This window comes from Pseudonaja textilis, chromosome 2, assembly GCF_049901715.1.
Source record: "Pseudonaja textilis isolate UNSWEBS1 chromosome 2, rPseTex1.2, whole genome shotgun sequence".
Lineage (NCBI taxonomy): Eukaryota > Metazoa > Chordata > Lepidosauria > Squamata > Elapidae > Pseudonaja > Pseudonaja textilis.
In genome coordinates, this window is record NC_141991.1 from 58089592 (window position 1) to 58115956 (window position 26365).

At 41.2% G+C, this 26365-nt stretch overlaps 1 protein-coding gene across 2 annotated transcripts in view; it reads right to left on the minus strand.

Annotated features, from left to right (window-relative positions):
* The window catches only part of STAB1 (stabilin 1), a 147660-nt gene that overhangs the window by 18896 nt on the left and 102399 nt on the right, over positions 1-26365 (minus strand). For both annotated transcript variants that reach the window (XM_087923982.1, XM_087923983.1), the window contains exons 49-57: positions 26100-26237; positions 24190-24249; positions 22556-22732; positions 21859-21945; positions 20364-20510; positions 16005-16064; positions 14032-14227; positions 12238-12387; positions 2806-2910 (exon numbers count right to left, since the gene is read on the minus strand). In XM_087923982.1, coding sequence (XP_087780108.1) covers positions 2806-2910; positions 12238-12387; positions 14032-14227; positions 16005-16064; positions 20364-20510; positions 21859-21945; positions 22556-22732; positions 24190-24249; positions 26100-26237 — 1120 coding nt within the window. The remainder of the gene's footprint in view (positions 1-2805; positions 2911-12237; positions 12388-14031; positions 14228-16004; positions 16065-20363; positions 20511-21858; positions 21946-22555; positions 22733-24189; positions 24250-26099; positions 26238-26365) is intronic.

Below are 26365 nucleotides of genomic sequence, written 5' to 3' on the forward strand. Positions count from 1 at the left end.
CAGAATCTGTTACATTCAATTTGATGATTAAAATAGGTGCACCAAACAGTGATGGGATTCAAATTTTTTTACTACCAGTTCTGTGGGCCTGGCTTGGTGGGGGTGGCAGAGGAAGGATACTGTAAAATCTCCAGTCAGAGGTGGTATTTGCTGGTTCTTTGAACTACTCAACATTTCTGCTACCTGTGCTCCAGAACTGGTCAGAACCTGCTGAATATCTCTGGAGCCAAAGATCTTAAGTAGGCTGGTAACCACTTAAGAAGAAGGCTGGTAGCCACCTTAAGAAGGCTGGTAGCCACTTGCTACCAGCCTTCTTAAGGCTTGGTGCCAAAACCTTAAGAAGGCTACTGGCAAGTAACCTTTGTGTTTGGGACAGTGGGGAAGGGAGTCTTCATTGCTATTTTTATTATTTAAAAAAATCAAGTACAGTGGTGGCCAAGGACTGTTGGGACAGAAAGAAAAAACCTCATGCAATGACAGAAATGGGCAAGACTCATAACTTTTTTTTTCTTTGCTAGTAAATTCCTTTGCTCTTTAAACTTTGTTAAGCTAATTTTACAGTAAATGGCTATTTGCCTGGGACAAGATGGAAAAGGTCCTTTAGGGTCATTTTCATCAGTGCTGCCAAATATGATGTTTACAGCTTATCGTTCAGGTCTCACATTCCCTTATTATAATGATTTGCTAGTCTGACTTTGTTTATTGTTTAAACCTTTTGATCGTTAAAAAAAAGAAAGGCATGTTACCAATGTACTGCTGGGGAATCAGGGTCATGTTTTTTTTTCTTTTTGCTTGATTTTGGACAAAAACAAGATGAAAATTTGAGTGTGATAAAACTCCCTGTATTGATTGGATATCAATTCTGAGTCCATGTGATTAAGGGAGGGAGCAGAGTTCTCCCAATACATATGTTGTTGTTAGTTGCGAAGTCATGTCTGAGCCATTGTGACCCCATGGACAAAGTTCCTCCAGGCCTTCCTATCCTTTACCATCTTCTGGAGTCCATTTAAGCTCATGCCGACTGCTCCAGTGACTCCATCCAGCCACCCCATTCTCTGTCATCCCCTTCTTCTATTGCCCTCAATCTTTCCCAGCATTAGGCTCTTCTCCAGTGAGTCCTTCCTTCTCATTAGGTGGCCAAAATATTTGAGTTTCATCTTCAGGATCTGGCCTTCTAAAGAGCAGTCTGGGTTGATTTCCTCTAGGACTGAATGGTTTGATGCCTTGCAGTCCAAGGAACTTGCAGGAGTCTTCTCCAGCACCATAGTTAGAAGGCCTCAATTCTTTGGCGCTCAGCTTTTCTTATGGTCCAACTTTCACAGCCATACATTGCAACTGGGACACCATAACACTGACTATACACACTTTTGTTGGCAGGGTGATGTCTCTGCTTTTTAGTATGCTGTCTAGATTTGCCATAGCCAGGGGTGGGATTCTACCAGTTTGCACCTATTTGCTAGAACCGGTTGCTAACATTCTAAGCAGTTTGGAGAACCGCTTGTTAGAAGAAATTACTGGTCCAATCCTGTAAGGAAGGCAAGAAGGAAACATTCTGGTGTTGCTTACAGAAACTGCCTCTCTGTTAACCATTATTACATTCTTGGCAGAACTAGACTTCCTGTCTCATGAACTTCTCTGGAGTTTTTTTCCACTCCTTTGCTGGTACTTTGTTTGTGTGGAGTGATCATTCAAAGTTATAATCGCACTGAAAAAAGTTACTTACGACCATTTTTCACACTTATGACTATTGCAGCATCCCCATAGTCATGAGAGGCCAGGCAAGGAGATGCCCAAGGGTACCTCAATGTGAGTGATATTGAGTTGGCCACACCAGCCAGTCACATTACCACCAAGCCACGCCCACCAAGTAAGCCACACCCACAGAACCGGTTGTTAAAAAAATTGAATCCCACCCCTGGCCATAGCCCCAATAGATATAGGAACTCCCCAAATCCTGTGATTTCAAAAATATATTAGCCTGCATGCTGACAGTGACATTTTGAAATTCAACATTTCATTTTGTACAAAAAAAAAGAAAAAGCAATTTCTTCAATCAAACAAGGCTAAAGCACTACAGATGATGCATTGAATTGTTTGTTTGTTTTTCTTTTCTAATGTTTTCCAAGATGTTATACATGCTTGAAATACCATAGAAGTTTATAAAATCCAGTAGAACGATGCCCCCTCCCCACCCCAAAATAGGCATTATTACCTTTTTGAGAAATGAAGGCATTTGATAAAATCTACTGGGCCTTCCTCTAGGGCAGTGTCAGTGGTGGGATTCAAATATTGTTGCCGCCAGTTCGGTGGGCATGGCTTGGTGGGCACGCTTTGTGTGCGGGCTCACACGAAACATGCACAAAGGCATTCTAACTCACCTCCTGCAAGCCTGCACAATCCTGGTCGCTTCAGCAGCTGCTCCGTGGCACCCTTCTGTGCCACGCAAAGCAACTGCGCTTCAAATTCAGCAGATAAAGGTGAGTATGGGAGCTTGGGTGGGCAGGTGGACCCAACAGCAGACCCATTAGAGCAGCCGAGAGAACCAGTTTGGTCTCCGCTGTTCATCGCTCCTACCGGCTCTCCAGAACCGTGCAGAACTGGTCGAATACCACCACTGAACAGTGCTTTCCAAACATGTCCAGTTCCAGATGTGTGGACTTTAAATGCCACCATTCCACAGCCAGCACGGCCATTGAAATGAATTCTGGGAGTTGAAGTTCGCATACTTTGAAAGTCACCAAGGTTGGGAAATGCTGCTCTATGGAGTTGTACTTTGCAGTGTGCCAGCCCTGAGATTTGCTTTACCTAGTTTGGTTTCGCAGTGCTCTCCTGTCCATCCCACAGAGCAGAAGCAGAAGCCATCTCCAAGCAGCCCTTCGTTGCATATCCCATTTCCTGAACAACTGCACTCTGCAATGAAAAGGAAGCCACAATTATAGCCTTCAACTAAGGAAAGGAGTAGACAGTGGTGTGGTGTATGATGCTGTGCCAAGCTCTTTTTTAACTAATCATCCTTCCTCATTTTAATTTTTTTTACCAAGGGATAAAACATCTTAATAATGTCCTGATAAGCAGTAATTTACTAGGTCACCCATGGATATTTGAGTGTTTTATCTTCTATTGTAAATCCTCCTCTTCGTAAATCTGTAACCTTCCTGGCTTCCTACACTTGAGTGAATGTAATGACAGGAAATCACAGAGTGATGGAAAGATTATTAGCTGGGGTGGGTGGGTGGGGACACACTAACTTTTCCACCCTGCAAGGAGAACACGGAAAGAACTGTTAAAACATTCAGAGTATGAGGCAAAAAATGAGAAACACAAAATGAGGTTGAGTATATCCGAAGAACAATTTTGATATTAGCATTAAAGGCAGAGCCAGCTCTAGGCTAAGGCCAAGCAGGTACCAGCCTATGGGTGCCAAATTTTAGTGGGTGCCAAAATTGAAAAGATTTCCAGATAACACTATTAAAAAAGCAGTAATGGCTTACTCTGTGAGCCAGTGTACCTGCTTGGGGGTTAAACATAACTTTCTGGTGTAAATAGGATGAAAAACTCCAAGAATTTTTTTTTTTAATTCTGGGGTTGAAAATCCTAACTGTAAAGTTCAAAAACTCAAAGAAAAAAAGAAAAGAAACAAGAGGCACCTAATTAAAATTGCTACAAAATAGATAGAAGAATGGAATAGAATACTTTATTGGCCAAGTGTGATTGGACACACAAGAAATTTGTCTCGGAGAAAATGCTCTCAGTGTACATAAAAGAAAAGATACATTCGTCAAGAGTCAAAATCAGAAGAGGAGCCAAGCCATAGTAGGTGCCAAAATATGACTGTCTTGAGCAGAGCTGTCAAACTCCCAGTCCATGGGCCGGATGCATCATGAGCTGGTCACGCCCATGCCTGGTTTAGCAAAGGGGGGAAAAGTCCTGATACGTCACGCAATGCTGCCATGAAGATGTGAGTTTGACACCCCTGGTCTAGAGCACCAACAAACATGCCCTGATTTTAAAAAGATTAGTTTTCATCACCCTATTTTAGTATTTATTTGATTTGTCAATCACTTACAAGACATAGGTATAAGAATAAATATAGTTTTGAATATAAGAGATAGATATTTATAAGAAAAATAAAAAGAAACAATGGGACAGGGACGGTAGGCACGATTGGTGCGCTTATGCACACTCCCTACAGGCCTCTTAGGAAGCGGGTGAGGTCAATATTAGACAGTCTAAGGTTAAAGTTTTGGGGGTTTGGGGAAGAAACCACAGAGTCAGGTAGAGTATTCCAGACATTGGTCACTCTGTTGCTGAAGTCGTATTTTCTGTAGTCAAGTTTGGTGCGGTTAACCTTGAGTTTGTATCTACTGTGTGCTCTTGTATTGTTATGATTGAAGTTGAAGTATTCATTTGCAGGTAGGACATTGCAATGTATGATTTTATATACTATATTGTCATATAGGCACAACTGTACAATTCAGTCACAACTGCAGGTATCTTACAAGGTGTGGCTTATCAAAAAAAAATGAAAATGATGTTTAGAATTGAGCATAACACATGAAGAAGGCAACAGTCCATAAGGACACAAATCCTATCTATATCACTCAATCACCCAGAACATTCAAGAGAGTATCATGCAGATATCTCATAAAAATCATCCTTTCCTTCACTAAACATAGACTGGGTGGAAGAGGGGGAAATCACTACTATAATCTTCAAATACCCTTGGACATCTGACGCAGAAGATATATATATATATATATATATATATATATATATATATATATATATATATATATATATATATATATATATTTGTTTTCTGAGGTTCTCATGGTATTTATATGTAGATCTTTGGTTGTTCGGGTTTTCTCCCGCGTAAGATTTGAAGTATCTAGGCAACGTTTCGATGAAGTCTCATTCATCATCTTCAGGCTTCTGTCTCCAGCTCTGTGCTTCTCAGAGTAATGGAGATTGCAGCTGCTTCCTCCTTTAACTGCCAGTGGGGTGGAACTTGATTGGGTGGGGGCTTGGCTGTGTTCTGATTGGGTGGGGTGTGTTCTCATTGGTAGGGGTTTGGCTGTGTTCTGATTGGTTGGGGGTTAGCCGTGTTCTGATTGGTTGGAGGCGTGTTCTGTTCAGGAGGGGGCTTGGTTGTGCTCAGGTTAGTTTTAGTTGCTGGGGATTTGAGCTGGAGAGTTGTGATCTTGCTGTTTGGCTTCTAGTTCGTGGTCCTGCTGCATCTTCATAGTGGGTGTTGGTTTGCTTCATGTATGGCTCAGAGGGGTTTGAAGTGGGTAGTGATGCAGCTGCAGTGCAGCTTCTGGTCCATGGTCGTTTCTCATTTTCTGAATGGGTGGGAGTCTGTTTTCTACATGGAAGTGTGGTGGTGGCATCTTGTGTGGCTCTCATGGGTGTGGGTCCAGTGTCCTTCTTCATGTTAGGTACTCGTCTGTTCATGAGGCGGGTTTCCAAATGGCTGGAAGGCGGGAGGTGTCATCTCGTTTGTTCATGCTGTGTGGGCTTTTTCTATCTCTATGGCTTCTCTGATTATTCTGCTGTTGAAGTGTTCGGTTTTGGCGATAGTTCTGGTATTTTTAAAATCAATTTCATGTCCTGTGGCTTTGAGGTGTTGGACCAGGGAAGAGGTCGTTTCTTCTTTTTGATTGAGTTCTTATGTTCTTCAATGCGTGCGCTTATTCTTCTGTTAGTTTGTCCAATGTATGTGTTAGGGCAGGCTGTGCAGGGGATTTCGTATACTCCTTGGTTTTCTAATTCGATTTTGTCTTTGGGGTTTCTTAGGATGGTGGATATTTTTTTGTTTGTGCAGAATGCTGTTTTGATGTTGTGTTTTGGAGGATCTTGCTAATTTTGTCTGTAGTGCCTTTTATATATGGGAGGAGGGCTTTTCCGTTTTCTTGTTCTCTGTCTTGGATTTTGGTTGGGGCTTCTTTTTGGATTAGGTGGGTAATCTTCTTTCTTTGGAATCCATTGGCTGTGAGTACGTTGGTGAGAGTGTGTAGTTCGGTTTTTTGGTGTTGTTCATCGGCTAAGCATTTTGTTCTGGAGATGAGTGTCTTGGCTACGGAATTGATCTGTGCTGGGTGGTGGTGTGAGAGTGCATGTAGATAGCGGTTAGTATGTGTTTTCTTCTGGTAGATGGTGTGTCCTAGGGAGCCATCGGATCTTTTGTATACCAAGACATCTAGGAAGGGAAGTTGATTGTTGGCTTCTGTTTCCATGGTGAATTGTATTTTGGGGTGTAGACTGTTGAGGTATGTGAGGAAGTTGTTCAGTTTTTCTTTCCCGTGTGGCCAGATTATGAAGGTGTCATCTACGTATCTGAGCCAGAGTTTGGGTTTGTGGTCGTATTTTTCTAGAGCTTGTGTTTCAAAGTGTTCCATGTAGAGGTTTGCGATGACAGGTGAGAGGGGTGATCCCATAGGTGCTCCTTCTATTTGTTTGTATTTTTGTCCATTGTAGGTGAAGTAAGTATTGATAGGCAGTGGTTGGTTAGATCTAGGATGTGCTTGGGGGGGGTTGTATTTGTTTTGGATGGCTGTCAAGGCTTCTTTTATTGGCACTTGGGTGAAGAGGGATGTGACATCGAAGCTTACTAGTAGGTCGCTAGGTTGTAAGTTTTGTTTCTTTATGATCTCGATAAACTGGAATGAGTTTCTTACGTGTGAGTTGATGGATTCTGCATAGGGTTGTAGTTGTTTGGCAAGAAATTTGGCCAGGTTTTGTAGAGGTGAGCCTATGGAGCTGACTATTGGTCTGAGTGGGGTTCCTTCTTTGTGTATTTTGGGGAGACCATAAAGCTTGGGGCATCTGGATGATTTTTCTCTGGGTATGATTCCTTGCTGGATTTCTTCACTGATGGGGGAGGCTTTTATTTTGGATTTGGTAGTTTTTTCTAGGTAGGTGGTGGGGTCTGTCTTTAGGGGTTTGTATGTGGGGTCTTGGAGTAGGTTGGTTAGCTTGGTTTGGTAGTCAGATGTGTTCATTACCACTGTCGCATTGCCCTTGTCTGCTGGTAGGATTATTATGCTGGTGTCTTCTTTCAGGTTAAGTAGTGCAGTTTGTTCTTCTTTGGATAAGTTGCTCCCTAGGACACACCATCTACCAGAAGAAAACACATACTAACCGCTATCTACATGCACTCTCACACCACCACCCAGCACAGATCAATTCCGTAGCCAAGACACTCATCTCCAGAACAAAATGCTTAGCCGATGAACAACACCAAAAAACCGAACTACACACTCTCACCAACGTACTCACAGCCAATGGATTCCAAAGAAAGAAGATTACCCACCTAATCCAAAAAGAAGCCCCAACCAAAATCCAAGACAGAGAACAAGAAAACGGAAAAGCCCTCCTCCCATATATAAAAGGCACTACAGACAAAATTAGCAAGATCCTCCAAAAACACAACATCAAAACAGCATTCTGCACAAGCAAAAAAATATCCACCATCCTAAGAAACCCCAAAGACAAAATCGAATTAGAAAACCAAGGAGTATACGAAATCCCTGCACAGCCTGCCCTAACACATACATTGGACAAACTAACAGAAGAATAAGCGCACGCATTGAAGAACATAAGAACTCAATCAAAAAGAAGAAACGACCTCTTCCCTGGTCCAACACCTCAAAGCCACAGGACATGAAATTGATTTTAAAAATACCAGAACTATCGCCAAAACCGAACACTTCAACAGCAGAATAATCAGAGAAGCCATAGAGATAGAAAACGCCCACACAGCATGAACAAACGAGATGACACCTCCCGCCTTCCAGCCATTTGGAAACCCGCCCTCATGAACAGACGAGTACCTAACATGAAGAAGGACACTGGACCCACACCCATGAGAGCCACACAAGATGCCACCACCACACTTCCATGTAGAAAACAGACTCCCACCCATTCAGAAAATGAGAAACGACCATGGACCAGAAGCTGCACTGCAGCTGCATCACTACCCACTTCAAACCCCTCTGAGCCATACATGAAGCAAACCAACACCCACTATGAAGATGCAGCAGGACCACGAACTAGAAGCCAAACAGCAAGATCACAACTCTCCAGCTCAAATCCCCAGCAACTAAAACTAACCTGAGCACAACCAAGCCCCTCCTGAACAGAACACGCTCCAACCAATCAGAACACGGCTAACCCCCAACCAATCAGAACACAGCCAAACCCCTACCAATGAGAACACACCCCACCCAATCAGAACACAGCCAAGCCCCCACCCAATCAAGTTCCACCCCACTGGCAGTTAAAAGGAGGAAGCAGCTGCAATCTCCATTACTCTGAGAAGCACAGAGCTGGAGACAGAAGCCTGAAGATGATGAATGAGACTTCATCAAACGCGTTGCCTAGATACTTCAAATCTTACGCGGAGAAAACCCGAACAACCAAAGATCTACATATAAATACCCGAGAACCTCAGAAAACAAATATTGCACCTCTACGGGAGGAAACCCACCATCTGACCAGGACTTATGAAAAACTTGAAGTCCAAAGAGCCTCCATTTTATGTGACCTTGCATTCCTATGCAACTGCCGAGATCAAAATTTAATTCCCACAAGCTTCCAATTGAAATTCCACACCAACAGAGCAGCCACCAAACGCATCCTTAAAAGAACAGAACTGGCCCTAATTAGAAATGAACTTCACACAAAAAGGTTTCTCCTAGACCAAATCAACAAAGATCTCCTCACACTCCACCTCAAACTCAGCAACAAGATTCACCCTCTACTTTGGGACAAACCAAACAACTCGCTGTCTGGAGAGCCGAAACACAGACCATCCTCAAGACAGACACACAGACCAACAAACTCAAGAAACTACAACAATGCCAGAAACCAACTCTTCCCCCCACAGCCACACATGAAACAAACAGTGCACAACATCTCAGACAAGATCCTCACTGAAGCTGAAACCAAGATCCTCTCAAAAGGATTCAACTTTGCTGTCGCTCCCAAACACATCCCCACAGAAACCATCATATGTGGAGTTGAAACCAGCCTGACCAAAACCAACCCTGATGATGCTAACAAAATCAGACTCGAAATCACCAACATCCTCTGCACTAGCAAACCACCCAAAAGCAACTTATCCAAAGAAGAACAAACTGCACTACTTAACCTGAAAGAAGACACCAGCATAATAATCCTACCAGCAGACAAGGGCAATGCGACAGTGGTAATGAACACATCTGACTACCAAACCAAGCTAACCAACCTACTCCAAGACCCCACATACAAACCCCTAAAGACAGACCCCACCACCTACCTAGAAAAACTACCAAATCCAAAATAAAAGCCTCCCCCATCAGTGAAGAAATCCAGCAAGGAATCATACCCAGAGAAAAATCATCCAGATGCCCCAAGCTTTATGGTCTCCCCAAAATACACAAAGAAGGAACCCCACTCAGACCAATAGTCAGCTCCATAGGCTCACCTCTACAAAACCTGGCCAAATTTCTTGCCAAACAACTACAACCCTATGCAGAATCCATCAACTCACACGTAAGAAACTCATTCCAGTTCATCGAGATCATAAAGAAACAAAACTTACAACCTAGCGACCTACTAGTAAGCTTCGATGTCACATCCCTCTTCACCCAAGTGCCAATAAAAGAAGCCTTGACAGCCATCCAAAACAAATACAACCCCCCAAGCACATCCTAGATCTAACCAACCACTGCCTATCCAATACTTACTTCACCTACAATGGACAAAAATACAAACAAATAGAAGGAGCACCTATGGGATCACCCTCTCACCTGTCATCGCAAACCTCTACATGGAACACTTTGAAACACAAGCTCTAGAAAAATACGACCACAAACCCAAACTCTGGCTCAGATACGTAGATGACACCTTCATAATCTGGCCACACGGGAAAGAAAAACTGAACAACTTCCTCACATACCTCAACAGTCTACACCCCAAAATACAATTCACCATGGAAACAGAAGCCAACAATCAACTTCCTTCCTAGATGTCTTGGTATACAAAAGATCCGATGGCTCCCTAGGACACACCATCTACCAGAAGAAAACACATACTAACCGCTATCTACATGCACTCTCACACCACCACCCAGCACAGATCAATTCCGTAGCCAAGACACTCATCTCCAGAACAAAATGCTTAGCCGATGAACAACACCAAAAACCGAACTACACACTCTCACCAACGTACTCACAGCCAATGGATTCCAAAGAAAGAAGATTACCCACCTAATCCAAAAAGAAGCCCCAACCAAAATCCAAGACAGAGAACAAGAAAACGGAAAAGCCCTCCTCCCATATATAAAAGGCACTACAGACAAAATTAGCAAGATCCTCCAAAAACACAACATCAAAACAGCATTCTGCACAAACAAAAAAATATCCACCATCCTAAGAAACCCCAAAGACAAAATCGAATTAGAAAACCAAGGAGTATACGAAATCCCCTGCACAGCCTGCCCTAACACATACATTGGACAAACTAACAGAAGAATAAGCGCACGCATTGAAGAACATAAGAACTCAATCAAAAAGAAGAAACGACCTCTTCCCTGGTCCAACACCTCAAAGCCACAGGACATGAAATTGATTTTAAAAATACCAGAACTATCGCCAAAACCGAACACTTCAACAGGAGAATAATCAGAGAAGCCATAGAGATAGAAAAACGCCCACACAGCATGAACAAACGAGATGACACCTCCCGCCTTCCAGCCATTTGGAAACCCGCCCTCATGAACAGACGAGTACCTAACATGAAGAAGGACACTGGACCCACACCCATGAGAGCCACACAAGATGCCACCACCACACTTCCATGTAGAAAACAGACTCCCACCCATTCAGAAAATGAGAAACGACCATGGACCAGAAGCTGCACTGCAGCTGCATCACTACCCACTTCAAACCCCTCTGAGCCATACATGAAGCAAACCAACACCCACTATGAAGATGCAGCAGGACCACGAACTAGAAGCCAAACAGCAAGATCACAACTCTCCAGCTCAAATCCCCAGCAACTAAAACTAACCTGAGCACAACCAAGCCCCTCCTGAACAGAACACGCTCCAACCAATCAGAACACGGCTAACCCCCAACCAATCAGAACACAGCCAAACCCCTACCAATGAGAACACACCCCACCCAATCAGAACACAGCCAAGCCCCCACCCAATCAAGTTCCACCCCACTGGCAGTTAAAAGGAGGAAGCAGCTGCAATCTCCATTACTCTGAGAAGCACAGAGCTGGAGACAGAAGCCTGAAGATGATGAATGAGACTTCATCGAAACGTTGCCTAGATACTTCAAATCTTACGCGGAGAAAACCCGAACAACCAAAGATCTACATATATATATATATATATATATATATATATATATATATATATATATATATATATATATATTTGTTTTCTGAGGTTCTTGGTATTTATATGTGGATCTTTGGTTGTTCGGGTTTTCCCGCGTAAGATTCAAGTATCTAGGCAGCGTTTGATGAAGTCTCATTCATCATCTTCAGGCTTCTGTCTCCGGCTCTGTGCTTTTCAGAGTAATGTGAGATTGCAGCTGCTTCCTCCTTTTAACTGCCAGTGGGGTGGGACTTGATTGGGTGGGGGCTTGGCTGTGTTCTGATTGTTCTGAAGCCTGAAGATGATGAATGAGACTTCATCGAAACGTTGCCTAGATACTTGAATCTTACGCGGGAGAAAACCCGAACAACCAAAGATCCATATATATATATATATATATATATATATATATATATATATATATATATATATATATATATATATTTTCTGAGGTTCTCGGGGTATTTGTATGTGGATCTTTGGTTGTTCGGGTTTTCTCCGCGTAAGATTCGAAGTATCTAGGCAATGTTTCGATGAAGTCTCATTCATCATCTTCAGGCTTCTGTCTTCGGCTCTGTGCTTCTCAGAGTGACTCTGACTCTTCTCACTCTGAGAAGCACAGAGCCAAGACAGAAGCCTGAAGATGATGAATGAGACTTCATCGAAACGTTGCCTAGATACTTCGAATCTTACACGGAGAAAACCCGAACAACCAAAGATCCATATATATAATATATATATATATATATATATATATATATATATATATATATATATATATATATATATACACATGCATTACAAAGAAAAGGCAAAGGATACCATCAAGGCAAATAGTGAGGAAGAGCTAAATACAAGCTTACTTGTGCAGTCTGCCCCATAATACCCTGGAGCACAGAGTTCACAAGCCACTCCAACAAAAGCCGCACTACAATTGCACTGTCCTGAGCCTTTAAATCCATCATCACATGTACCACGGTTTTGGCATGGTGCTTCGAGCCCTCCGGGACACACTGAAAAAGACAAAACCGACACGTATTTTTCAACTAAATATATAACTTGAGAAATAAAGAATAAATGAAGTCATAGTGGCTTTCTAAGGGGACCCCAGTCTATTTGGTCATATAATTTTACCCTTTTCCTAGAAACAACTGTGTTATAAGCTACAGGTAATAACTTCCTCCATCTTAGAAACTTAATGTGTTGGGTGTGTATAATCCTTCATTTTTCTTGAGTGCTTTGCAGTTAGTTTAGGTTCTTAATCACTGCAATTGTTAGCAGAATTGTCAGATATCGTACACATCTAAAATTATCCTTAGAGATAACTTTCTTCAAGATTGTACTGTACACACAAACTGTTTAAAAAAAAAAACCCTAGGAAGATGAAGAATAAAATTTGGTTTAATATTTCAGTTTTTAAAAGTCAGGGAAACTTTCTGCTGGTTACCTTTTTTATCTATTCTAAAAGAAAGGTTTCACATGATGCTATAAGGGGTGTTCTGTATCTTTTAATAAATCCTGCCTTGCATAGATTTGCCCATGTATATAGTAATGGTTTTTATTTATTGAATGGCGTACATTTGTCAGGGAGATCTACACTTTGCAGAGTAATCCTGATAGCCAAATTGCTAGTTCATTTGGTTTCACACCTGCACACCTATCCGCGGTGTAGCACGGGCAGCGGAGGGCAAACTAGCTTGCACTATTATAGCAATGGTTATGATAATTCATTTCACAGATATTTAGGTTTCATATGTTCTGGTGTTTAGCCCGGCTTTAGAGAAATCTGACTTCAGAACAACCAAGAATATTCTTTATGTAGTAACCACCTTATTTTGGACAATAAGCAAACCATGGAATTAATAGTGAATGCCCGCCCGAATAGTGAGATTTCAGATCTATAATCATATGAGGTCAAAATAAGGGAATCTGACTAATCTGAAGCTCTAAGCAAAGTTTGTAAGGAGTGAGTCCCATTGTATTCACTGAAATTTAGGGCCAAAGTTGAAGATAAATGGCAAATTCATCTTTAAATAAAGGTCATTTTCATGAAGTGGTTTTTCTTAGGAGTTTTTATGTCTGGCATTTTAGGGTTTTTCATTTAAGTGCCAACCATGTTTTCAAAATTAGTTAGATGCAGGATCTGCTGCAGTGCACTTAGAATTGTGTGGTATAGAAAATGCACAGGTTCTCCAGTACACATAATAACTTCTATGAAAATCAGGAAAAGTGGTTTGCTTATCGATTTGGTCCAGCGTTGGTTGCAATTCAGCATTTAAATATTGCTAAGAGACAATGGGAAAATCCATTATTTCTTACCATTCAATGGAATATTTACTACACACAAGAAGATAAATGATATTTTTGGCAAGGAGGAGGAAAAATGAAAGTCAATCAAGATACAAAAGAAATTATTAAGTGCATGAATATTAAGATATGCTCTGGTATTGGTCAACAGCAGTACATAGAAAACTAAGCATCTTGAAAGGAACTTTAGAAACAATTATAGGATGTGAAACCTAACAAGGACATTTTAGCCCATAGATGGTAAAACAAATTGTTGTTTTAATTTTAGCAACTGCTGTTCCCATTATCGTTACCAAGTAAGGAACCAAAAACATGTTATTTTGCCTGGAATTTTGATAAATATTCCTTACCCTGGCAGTTCTTTCCATAGTGGTTTGCACAACATTGGGGTACCCACTTGGTGGTAAGGCATGTTTTCTTGCATCCCCTTCTGGAAGGTTTTCTCGGTCGGTTTTGAGCGAATGGCACTCTCGGGTATTGCCGCCAATGGTGTCTCCTTGAAAACTCAAAAGGTTCATATTCATAATAGCAAGTCTGGATTTCCCCCTATTGGAAAAAGAAAACTGTTTTTGCCTTTTGTTGGAAATTCGATTCTTCGGATGAAACTATATGTTCAATTTGCAAGGTATGTGGGAACTTCCTCCTATTTATGTGTTAAGTAATTAGAAATCTAAATCTGTCTGAGGCCTGAGAGTGATGGCAGCAATGCCTTAGATAGAAGATCCATACAGAGAGTGGTAAGGGCAGCAGAGAAGATTATAGGAAGTTTCCTGTTTTTCAGGATACTGCTTATAAGTGCTACGTGCTTAGAGCTCAAAACATTGTTAGAGACCCCACACACCCACTTTATGGTCTGTTTCTGTTGCTCCCCTCTGGGAGGAGGTTTTGAAGTATTTCTAGCAGGACCTCCAGATTCTGTAACAGCTTTGTTCCCAATCCTATCCTTCTGGTAAACTTGCAAGATTCATTTTTCTCACCATGTATATGAATACATCTAGACTAGACTGTGTTGATTCTCTGTGTCATATACCATATTTTTGCACTATAAGATGCACTCCCCCCCCAAAAAAAAGTGGGTGGAAATGTCTGTGCATCTATACACAGGGAGGGGGTTGGCGCAGTGCTGCCATTCACTGCCTCTGGAGAATGCTAGAGCCTTTGCTGTCAAGCAGCTGATTGGCAGTTGGATTAACCTCCTGGAATACCACCAATCAGCTGTTCTAAGCGGTGGGGATTTGTGCTGCCAATTGCCACCTACTGCCACTGCCATTCACCGATTACCGTTTGCCACCAATAGCCACCAATTGCTGCCAATCGGCCACCTGGAATTCCACCAATCAGCTGTTGTAGGTGGCAGGAATCACCGCTGCCACCTATTGCCAATTGCTGCTGCCGCCAATCACCAATTGGCCTCCCAGAACACTGCTGATCAGCTGGCCTATGCAGTGGGGACCATCACCACTGCCTATCGCCACCGCTGCCTATCCCCACTGCCACCTATTGCTGCCACCACCCATTGCCGATGCCTATTGTTGCCACTGTTTACCGTTATTTGCCACCGGCAATTATCGATGGCAATAGGTAGCAATAGGTGGTGACTGATAGCGAATGGCAGCAGCAGCAATCAGCAGTGATAGGCAGCAGTGGCAATAGGTGGTGTCCATCCCTGCCATCCCTGGCATTATTCTGGGAGGCCAATCCAACCACCTATCAGCTGCTTGGCAGTGAATGCTCCAGCATTCCCCAGAAGTGGCAGCAGTTTAGTTCAGTTGACTGGTGGTAGGCGCAATGAAGTGGAGCCCTGACAAGCCATGTCCTGGGCTGTGATAACGTGCTGAGGCTGACCAGGCTGTTTGCTTGCTCTTTGCTGCAAGGATGCTAGCCAGATGAATACCGGATGGATGCTGGGAGACAGAGGCCAGGATTTTTTTTTTTTTTTTCTTCCTCTAAAGCTAATGTGCATTTTATGGTCTGTATTTATTTATTTAGTCATGTTTATGTAGTGTATATTGGAGGTACTGACCCTTTGAAAGCTATATACAATGAAATTCCATTTTAATGTATGCTGATTAGTGTATATTCAAAGTGACAATAAAGTTATTCTATCTATTTTATCCTGGTCTGGTCAAATACAGTACCAGAAGTTTTAATAGGGGTGTGTAGACTTTCTATATCCACTGTATGTACCTTTTCACTTGGGATTAGGGGCATATGTTCTGCCTCTCAAACGCTTGATTGTAAAATATCTTGTGAATGACCATAGAATTGCTTATTATCCACATCTTGTCAATTGTGAATCCATCATTTCTCTGGGGATGCTTACCGTTTCCATTGATCCAAAAGGACAGGATTTCTCATAGCCACAAGTACCACATGTAGCGTCCTGGGAAGACATAATAGGAAAGCAGGAAAAATAGGCAAGTATGTAAGAAGCCATTTTAACTTTCTTCTGAAAATCTGTTAGATTTTCCTTTCTCACAAAGGCTGCAACCTAATAGCAGACATGAGATGGTTTGGGGTATTTTTTATCATGCATTTAATTGTGTTTTATAATTTAAAACTTGCAAAACAAGTAGAATACATACAGATTATACTATCTCACCTTAAGTTAAATTGCCATGATGGTGAGAGGGATTTTTTTTAAATGTAATTTAATAGAAACAGAAGTGTTTTTGAAGACTTTTTAAAGAACAACTGTCCTACTGATGGACATCAAACATATAAACAAGCTAAATTCATTACTAACATGGGCAACATCCTGCCGACATGCTTTTATCTTTCTTGGTGACTTCAATCTACCTCATATTAACTGGATCCTAAACAAATGTACAACTGAACCCATACATGCAACCTTCTACAATGCTGTTACAAATCTGGGACTGGAACAACTAGTAACCAACAATACTAGACTTAACAACTGCCTTGATCTCATCTTCTGCAATAGTTTGAATTTAATTTACGGAATACAAACTAAAGAACCCTTTTCCAACAGTGACCTCAATATGATTGACTTTTGTTTCAACATATGCCCACACAAAAATCATCACAATAACATAATCCCCAATTATAACTTCCAAAAAGGCAACTATGATTTTATAGACAACGATCTCTCATCCCTTGATTGGCAATCTCTATTCACTGGATGCAATACTGTTGAAAACCATTACAACATATTTTTACTTGAAGTCAAAAGAGTAATCAAACTATATGTACCAATAACAACTCCCAAAACAAACGAACAAACAAAACAGATTACCCATAACAATAAGGAAACTTCAATCCAAAAAGAGATCACTCTGGCAGAAAAACAAATCTGGTCACGTTGCCAACTTCAAAAGCCGATACAAAAATTTATGCCATCAGATAAAGGCTGAATGCACCAATTATCACATTAAACAAGAGGAAAACCTTCTACACACCAATTCCACCCACGCTTTCTACAATTTTGTAAACAACAAACTAAAAGATTCAAGGTCAATCCCACACCTGATAGGACCTAATGGTAAAGACTGCAACAATGACACCATTAAAGCCAACATCTTTAACACATTCTTTGGCTCAGTATTTGTAAACAGCAATGGATCATGCCCAGCATTTCCTAGCCGAACCACAGAAAACTACAATGATCTAATTCATATTGATTTTACAGAAGACAGTGTTGAAAAAGCACTATGCAATCTAAAACCATCTCTATCTATTGGACTGGATGGAATATGTGCCTACTTCTTAAAAAAGCTATCCACTGCTATAGCAGAACCTCTAAGCATAATCTTTGAAAAATCTTTCACGATCAGCTCCTTGCCTAACCTATGGTCACAAGCCATGGTCAACCCCATCTTCAAAAAGGGAGACCCCAGCCTAGTTGAAAATTACAGACCAATCTCCTTATGTTGCATCACCTGTAAAGTCATTGAATCAATTAATAACCAATCCATTATCCTCCACTTAGAGACAAACAGCCTACTCTCTAATAAACAATTTGGTTTTAGAAAAAAACTATCCTGTAATCTGCAACTCTTACACTGCAAAAACTTATGGACTCCAAAACTCGATCAGGGCAAAACACATAGACTTCTGTAAAGTCTTTGATTCAGTGGTACACGACAAACTACTCCTAAAACTAAAATCTTATGGTATCTCTGGACAACTGCATAACTGGATAGAAACATTCCTGTCAAACAGACAACAAATGGTCAAAATTGGGAGTGTCCTATCAAATTCTGTACCTGTCAATAGTGGTGTCCCCCAAGGCAGTGTTCTAGAACCAACTCTCTTCATACTCTACATAAATGACCTCTGTGATCATATTAAGAGCAACTGCATTCTCTTTGCTGATGATGTAAAGCTGTTCAATACCACAGACAATACTGCTACCCTTCAAAAAGATCTTGACTATGTATCAGAATGGTCAAACAAACGGCAACTTCAAATCTCAACAAATAAATGCTCTGTCTTACATATTGGCAAAAAAAATCCGAAAATAAAATACAAGCTGAATAGTCAAGATCTTGTTGATGATCCAAGCTCTGTAAAGAACCTTGGAATACTCACCTCTAATGATCTAAGTGCTAGAGCCCACTGCAACTACATAGCCAAAAAGGCATTAAGAGTTGTTAACCTAATCTTATGTAGCTTTTTCTCTGGTAATATCACACTACTAACTAGAGCATACAAAACATTTGCTAGACCAATACTCGAATACAGCTCATCAGTCTGGAACCCACATTACGTATCTGATATTAGCACAATTGAGAAAGTCCAGAAATATTTCACAAGAAGAGTTCTCCACTCCTCTACTCGTTGTAGAATACCTTATGCCACCAGACTTGAAATTCTAGAACTAGAAAACCTTGAATTACGCCGTCTTCGGTCTGATTTAAGCATAGTATATAAAATCATACATTGCAATGTCCTACCTGTCAATGAATACTTCAGCTTCAACCATAACAACACAAGAGCACACAACAGATACAAACTCAAGGTTAACCGCACCAAGCTTGATTGCAGGAAATACGACTTCAGCAACAGAGTGGTCAATGTCTGGAATACTCTACCCAACGCTGTAGTTTCTTCCCCAAACCCCAAAAACTTTAACCTTAGACTGTCTACTATTGACCTCACCCCTTTCCTAAGAGGTCTGTAGGGGGCGTGCATAAGCGCACCAACGTGCCTACCGTCCCTGTCCTATTGTTTCTTTTATTTTTCTTATATGTACCCATATCATGTATTCATAATTATGTATACACTTATACTTATTATCTTGTAAACAATTGACAAATAAAATAAATAAAAATAAATAAATAAATAAATAAATAAACAAACAAACAAACAAACAAACAAAGTGGTCAATGTCTGGAATACTCTACCTGAGTCTGTGGTTTCTTTCCCCAAACCCCAAAAACTTTAACCTTAGACTACTGTCTACTATTGACCTCACCCCTTTCCTAAGAGGTGTGTAGGGGGAGTGCATAAGCGCACCAATATGCCTACCGTCCCTGTCCTATTATTTCTTTTATTTTTCTGATGTGTACGCATTTCATGTATTCATAACTATGTAAATACTTATACCTATTATCTTGTAAGCAATTGACAAATCAAAATAAATAAATAAAATAAATAAATATTATTATTAAATTTATACTCTGCTCATATCCCTGATAAGGTGACTTATAACTAGAAAGTAATTTCTACAAAAAAGCATGGAGTGCTGGTTGCCACTGTCAACATTCGTGTAAGAAAGTTAACTCAAAGTCTTCTTTTTATCTAGAGCAGCAAGCCCAACTTTTTGGCCACCAAGGACCGGTTCCATAGAGAAAGGTTTTTCCGCGGACTAAAGGTGGTATGGTTTTGCATGCTGGTTGCATCCCATGGATGGAGCTTTGCTTGTTTGTGTGGACCAGTTGCTGGCATGTTGCGGACTGGTACCAGGCCACAGGCCAAGGGTTGGGGAGCCCAGAACTAGAGAATGCTTTAATGATATTAAATCAACCAAATGGAGATACCGCGTTTTCCCCAAAATAAGCCCTACCCAAAAAATAAGCCCTAGAGAAGGAGGTGAGTGTGGCCAGCATAAGAGGTGGCGAGTGCGTACGGAACAATGGTGTCTGGCAGCAGCTGGAGGCCACCCAGCACAGGTGAGTTGATTACCTGTGCAAGTAGCAGGCGGAAGCAGAGGCATTTGATCTGGATGTGCCATGCGGGCAACGGGAAAGCAGAGCGTTGCTGGGCCATAGCGTTGGGTGGCTGTGGAAGGCTCATTTTTGTGTGGTGACACTGGCAGCAGACAATGGTCTGGGGGGGAGTCAGGCAATCCACATGTGCCACATATGCCAGGGGAAAGCCAAGCATCAGTGGGCCAGAACAGCAGGTGACCACGGGAGGCTCATCTTCGTATCTCTTGGCATGTCTGCAGCCTGTGCAGTGCATTGGGATCACCTGCCTTCTGCTCTGTGCCCTCTGTTCTGCATAACCCCAGAATGCGCCGACCCAAGGACCCAAGGGCTGAAGCTGCTGGCAGATGCTTTCAGTCCCCACATGCTTGCTGCTCTTGTGCACACGCTGGAGCGGTGGGGTGCCAAGGCAGGCTGATCACTCTGAAATCATGTTTCTGGGTCTTACTTTCTGGTGAACACGGTAATTATCTAAATCAGTAAACATTGATAATTAAATTTCAAGTACTCACTGGAATCTCAACCATTTGAAGCTGATCACAATGGGATCCCAAATTAGGAAGCTCAAGAAGGTGATCAATTCCATAAGCAATGCCCACATTGAATTCCATATACCGCTGGACAATCCTTGCATTGCCATTGTCTACAACAATATCACCCTGCAAATCAAAAAAGCAGTAAAAGGGAATCAGGAGCCAGAATTGGCAGCTTTTCATTTTGACTAATATGGAAAAACCTTATCACTTGTTGCTTCCTGAAAAAAATTATCACTTTTTTTTGCCTCAGATCAGAAGCATTCTAGTAGATGAAGAAAAAAAACACTTTATCAACAAGGTACAAAATCTACACACACTAAATCTAATCAAATTTACCAGTCTGAAAAACCATCGCAGTTGTAGCATTAAAAGTGGCTCAAACGATCAGCCCCCTCCTAATCAAAACCAAGTACTTCAAATTCATTGGCAATGTCCATTTTGCTCTCCGAATTTATGGTGAGCTCAACCTAACCTTAAGTGGAATTTCCCACAATGTGATTTTCTAATGAATTTTACCAGGAGATGTAGATAAGTGTGGTTCAAAGAATCAGCACCCTTTCTTTGTTTTCTATCTCACAGATACTCTGATTTTTGTTCAATTTCCCTAGCTCGTTCCATCTTCTCCTAAAATAATGTACTCATTATTATCATAAGGGTATAAAATAATGTACCCTTCTCCGTTTGTTCCTAGCTACTCTTTCTTGGCCCATGCCTCTTCTTCATTTTTTCATTTGCGACTGCCCATGACCCTTAATACTTGCAGCTGCTACATTCTGTATCTACACCCTAGCCTAACTTATAAACCTACTTAGGATATTATGGTTATGACATTATGATTATGATGCTGTGGTGTTTAGAATGCAGTATTGCACACAAACTTTGCCCACAGACAGGAATTTAGTCCTGAAATCATGTGACAATATGCTTATGATTTTAGTTCAAATTTCCTTTGCTTTACAGCAGCAGAAGGATATGGCTCCACACAATTGTGTGAGCCAAGACGTAGGGGGAAAATTTCTGGAATTAGACTAATGAAGGGCAATCTTATAGTCCTATTTCTCCATTCTTTCACTGCTTGGAATATTCACCCAGGGTTGGGATAATTAGAAGAAGGGAATTAATGTTTGTATATGCATTACATGGAGAGGAAGGGATTACAAGAGAGTAAGCAGATGCCCGATAGGGAATATACATTGAAAAGAATGCACTAGCACGAGCTGTTTGCAAAAGAAGTTTGCATTAAAAAAAACCTTATTGAAGCAATCTCTTTTCTTTGTTAGAGGAGAAAGGAAAAAAATAACAAGTCAGGCACAGGAGAACACATACTGACTGACTTTTACTTTTTCATCACCTTTGTAATTGCAAGGCCAAGGCAGTCAATAAGTGAGGACTACCTGTACATTTTGAACGGGACAGTATTGAACATGAGTTTGTCCTCTTGTGGCTTCAATTTAAAGGAGTGCTTACTTACAGCATTTGTTTTGCTGCAGCTAAATGAAATCGTTGAACCTTGCAAAGTCCTCAAAGATGACAATTCTGTCAGTTTGGAAGCCAAGACCTAGAACCAGAAAAGAGTAAATAATGATTGATGTGCCACAGATACAAGCAGGCTAAAATAGACCTGAAGAGATTGTGTGATATGTTTCATTCATTGCCATATAAACAGGAATTGGGGAAGGTTTCATTTTCATCAAAAGAATGAAAACTCATTTCCTTGTTTGCCTTTCTTCTCTGTGCTCTGTTATTATAAACTCTATTTCTGACAGTAAATGTTTCTGGCAGTGAATCAGTTAGGTAATTAACTGTTCAAGAAAGTTAAATAGGAACGGGTCTCACTTAAGGCTGCCAAAGACCTCAGCCACCGATCTTGCAGAGAGTAAATTTCCTTGTGGATCCATGGTATGATAAATGCATCATCCATATGAAGCACCATGAGCGAATCAGCATTTGGATAAAGAATCTCACACCACTTTGAGTACTACCCCATCTATCTTGCACTGGTTAAATAATTATCAAATAATAGAATGTTGGTTAATCAGTTTACTTATTAAATCAAAACCAGTTTTTACTCAGGTCTAAATGACATGAAAAGGAGATGTGTTTTCTGCCAAGTTAGGCTCCAGCAGGGCTTCTTTTAAAAGATTCTGTTGTTTCAACCTTGGGTTTACCTTTGTATCCCTGACCATGTGCCCTCTGAGATAAGCAGACAATTTGCTCCTGTGGTCTTTATGATATAACCATTTTTGCATTTCAGCAGGGAGAGAATTAAAGGCTCCATCAGTTGGCCACAGCATGGTAAATGGCTGATGTAAGGTATTATTGACCAGATTAAGAAGTCCTTCTTCCTGCAGAGAGACACAGAACAGTAAAATAGCATGATATCACTAATCTAAGAGAATTTACAACTTACTGTCAGCTGGTCAACCCTCCCCCTCCCCAACACCCGTTTTGAAGAGATAGGGGAGCTGTAATCCACAAGTCTGGAAGTTGGGTTAATTATTTTTGGAGGGTTTTAGGGAGGGTGGGGTGAGTGATAAATGGCTAAATAGTTGCCTGATGTCTTACAAAACTGCCTACTTTCCTAAAAGCTTAAAGGTGAAAGCGTTTGAAAAAAAATTACACACATCTATACCCATTTGATTTAAAGAAGCCAGAATTTCCAAAAATGTTTTTTTCTCATGAGAACAATTTTTTTTTGCTTTTGGTATGGTTAAAACTCTAGAATTTGGAAGCTTTTCTAATATACTGCAAATCACCCAAATGTCTACCCATAGATTCCAGCCTACTTTCTGCCCATTTTTAGGATAGGCTTAGAGTCTTGAAAGATTTTGGGGGGAACATTATCAGCTATGAAGTTCCATGTTTCAATAATGGATCTAAAAAAAGTTCTGCAAGGAACAAATACTTGTTGGGAGATTTGAATTAATCAGGAAGACCTTGTGAAAGGATGTACTCCTGAACAAGAGCAGAGTGGTGAAAGAATTATAAAGAAATAATTGAATGTCACATGTAAAATGCTCTACGTATGGTTGTCTGGGATGTAGAGCATGGAGTTAGCCCAGCTGCTAATGAATGCTAATATACATTGCTAATAATTACTAAGAAATACATGAAGGTAGAAAAGTCTCCCTTCTGTCTAAGTTACATTTTGAGAATAAAAAAGTGCCAAGAGAAAAAGAGAGGCAACTTCATTTTTTCCGGTTGAATTTACAGACTCTCTTAACTAACAATAGGCTAAATGAGAAACAGATCCAGGATAGCATGTGAAAAGTCTTCCTTATATCTATTTATCTGGGTTTGCTTAAGTGGCCAAATAAGCTGAGATTATACTATCTCCACTGTAGCCAGTGAGGGAACTAGATAATGTTTTCTTTCTCCAGAGCTGAATTCTATTAAAAGTAAAACCTTTATCCAATTAATCAGAAGTCAAATCCCACTTCTGAAATGCACATTGAACCACATTTTAAAACGATATGATTTTGTATTTTTGATAGATGGGTTTTCATTTGAACCTGACTAGATGGCAGCACATAGCCAACATTGACTAACCTTAAAAAAGCTAAGCGAGTGATGGTTAAGATTTGGGTGTCAGGCTATCTGGAAACTGCATGGCTCTGAGGTAGATTTGGGAATTAAAAATAATAATACTAATTGGGAAAAAATAATAGCAAGCCACTTCCATGTTGTCAGGAAAATTGCACAAATGTATCCATGAAATTACCAGTAGTCAAGCTCAACTCAAGAACTACTTTACTTATGTTTCATTTTATGGATTGAAGCTGAAAGAGAACAGTTCAATTACCTTTAGAAGCCTGCTGTATGTTTTGTATCCATAAGCCTCTGAGACCTCTATAATAGTTTTCTGGAAAGAAATCAAAAAGAAAAGTTGCCAGTAAAATCCCAGTTCCAGAGCCTAATTAGAAAACATGCGTGGAAGAGATGTGGCCTAATTCTTATGTCTTACATTGGAAAAATCTGCCTCTTTACCCATTTCTGGCAATCTAGAATGTACATGTTCAGTTGTAATACACAGAGGTGACAAGTAAATCTTATATGATGTCTATCCTGTTTAAAACACAAGGATAAGTTGCAGGGGTGGGATTCAGATTTCATAACAACCAGTTCTGTGGGTGTGGCCTAATTTGTGGGTGTGTCTTGGTGGTCATGTGACTGGGTGGGCGTGACTTGCTGGCCGGGTGTGGCTAGGTGGTCATGTGACTGGGGTGGATGTGGCCAGGTGGCCATGTGACTGGCAAACCAAATATAAGTGGTCCTCGCTTAATGGCCAGTTGCTTAGAAAGTGTTCTAATTTATGACTGACCTCCCCAGAGCTACTCGACCTGTTTTTGGTGTTTTGACAGTGATGCACACACAGACATGCACATGCACACGCACATACACTTATGACCAGTTACAACATCCCTCACAGTCTTAGTGACTGAGGTTTTCTATGTTTTTTGCCAGTTTCCAAGGCCTGGGGAGCCCTGGAGAGTCCTGTACTGGGAAATTCTTGCCTCCCATCAACAGCAGCAGGAAGGAACATGTGGAAGCTGATGGAGGCTAGAGCCAGGTTAGCAGCTGTTTCTATCCTATCACCTGCTGCTGTTTTGGGGAGAGCAAAAGTTTCCCAAAACAGCGGAAAGCTTCTGAATCCCCTCCCCCATCAGTAACTGCTCCTGGGCAAGCAGAGAGAAGCAGGATTCAACCTGACTTGCTTCTCCACTTGCCCCGGAGCCATTTCAAATGGGAAGGGGGTGACTTGGAAGCTTTCCACTGTGCAGCAACAGGTGAGAGAAGCAGCCGCTGACCTGGCTGGATCCTATACAAGCCTCTCCATGTTTTCCTTGGCGGAAGGCAAGTGGTGGGGGAAAGGCAACTGGCGGTGGCAACAAAGGCAAGTGGGGGGAAAGGTGACCGGTGGCGGCAGCAAAAGGCAAGTATGGGGGGGAAGGAGACCAGGGCTTGCAGAGCCTCACTCACCCAGGGAGATCAGTAAAGGCAGGGCCTCAGCAGAAGGCAGGCAGCAATGGCTGACCTGGCAGGTGTGCAAGAGCAGGCAGCGGTGTTGCACATGTGTGCAATGTCACACATGCGTGATAAGGACTGATGGGCAGGCAGTGTAGAAGCGAGTGGAGAAGCGGGTGGAGAGGGGCAGGGCCAGCCAGAGGCCCAATTTTCCAGTTCTCTGAACTACCGGGAACGGTAACAACCAGTTCTATAGAACCGGGTCAAACCGGGAGAATCCCACCCCCGGTAAGTTGCCTTGCAATAGCCCTGAACTCAGGCTAATGACACGAACTCAGACTAATGACACAGCAATTCTGGAATAAATTCAGTGGCGGATAATTGTGTGCAACGCTGCAGTCCAAATAGATTTTACTTCAATTATGCAGCTTGTACTGAAAAGACACAAAATATAGACCAGAGACCGATTATTCCACCTCTGAAAATAATCCAAGCTGTATATGCATCCAGGCATGAACACTCAAACAAAACAAAAATATGTTACATTCAAGTATGATGAATCTAGGGCTGACAGTGCCCTAATAAGGGGATAAATCATCTAACTCAGAACTGAGTATAGTATAAGAAATAAGAATCATTACAAGCCATGATTATTTTTAATAACATCTAGTTTTACAGTAGCTTCAAGACTAGCAAACTCATTAGGGCTTCTTTCACCTTTTCTAGCATATTTTATGTTAGACATACCTGGGATAGGTTGCACGACATGTTGTGATGCTGCAGGTCATATGGGGCTAAGATCCCATCAATAAAATGTATGACTCCATTCTCTCGAGCAATGTCGCTTTCAATTATCTTTACTTCATCATTTAAATACAGACTGTTCTGGGAGGGTAAAAAGAGGGAATACATTTCCAGCACTTTTGAAAACAGTCTTGTTACAGAATAGAATAGAATAGAATAGAATAGAATAGAATAGAATAGAATAGAATAGAATAGAATAGAATAGAATA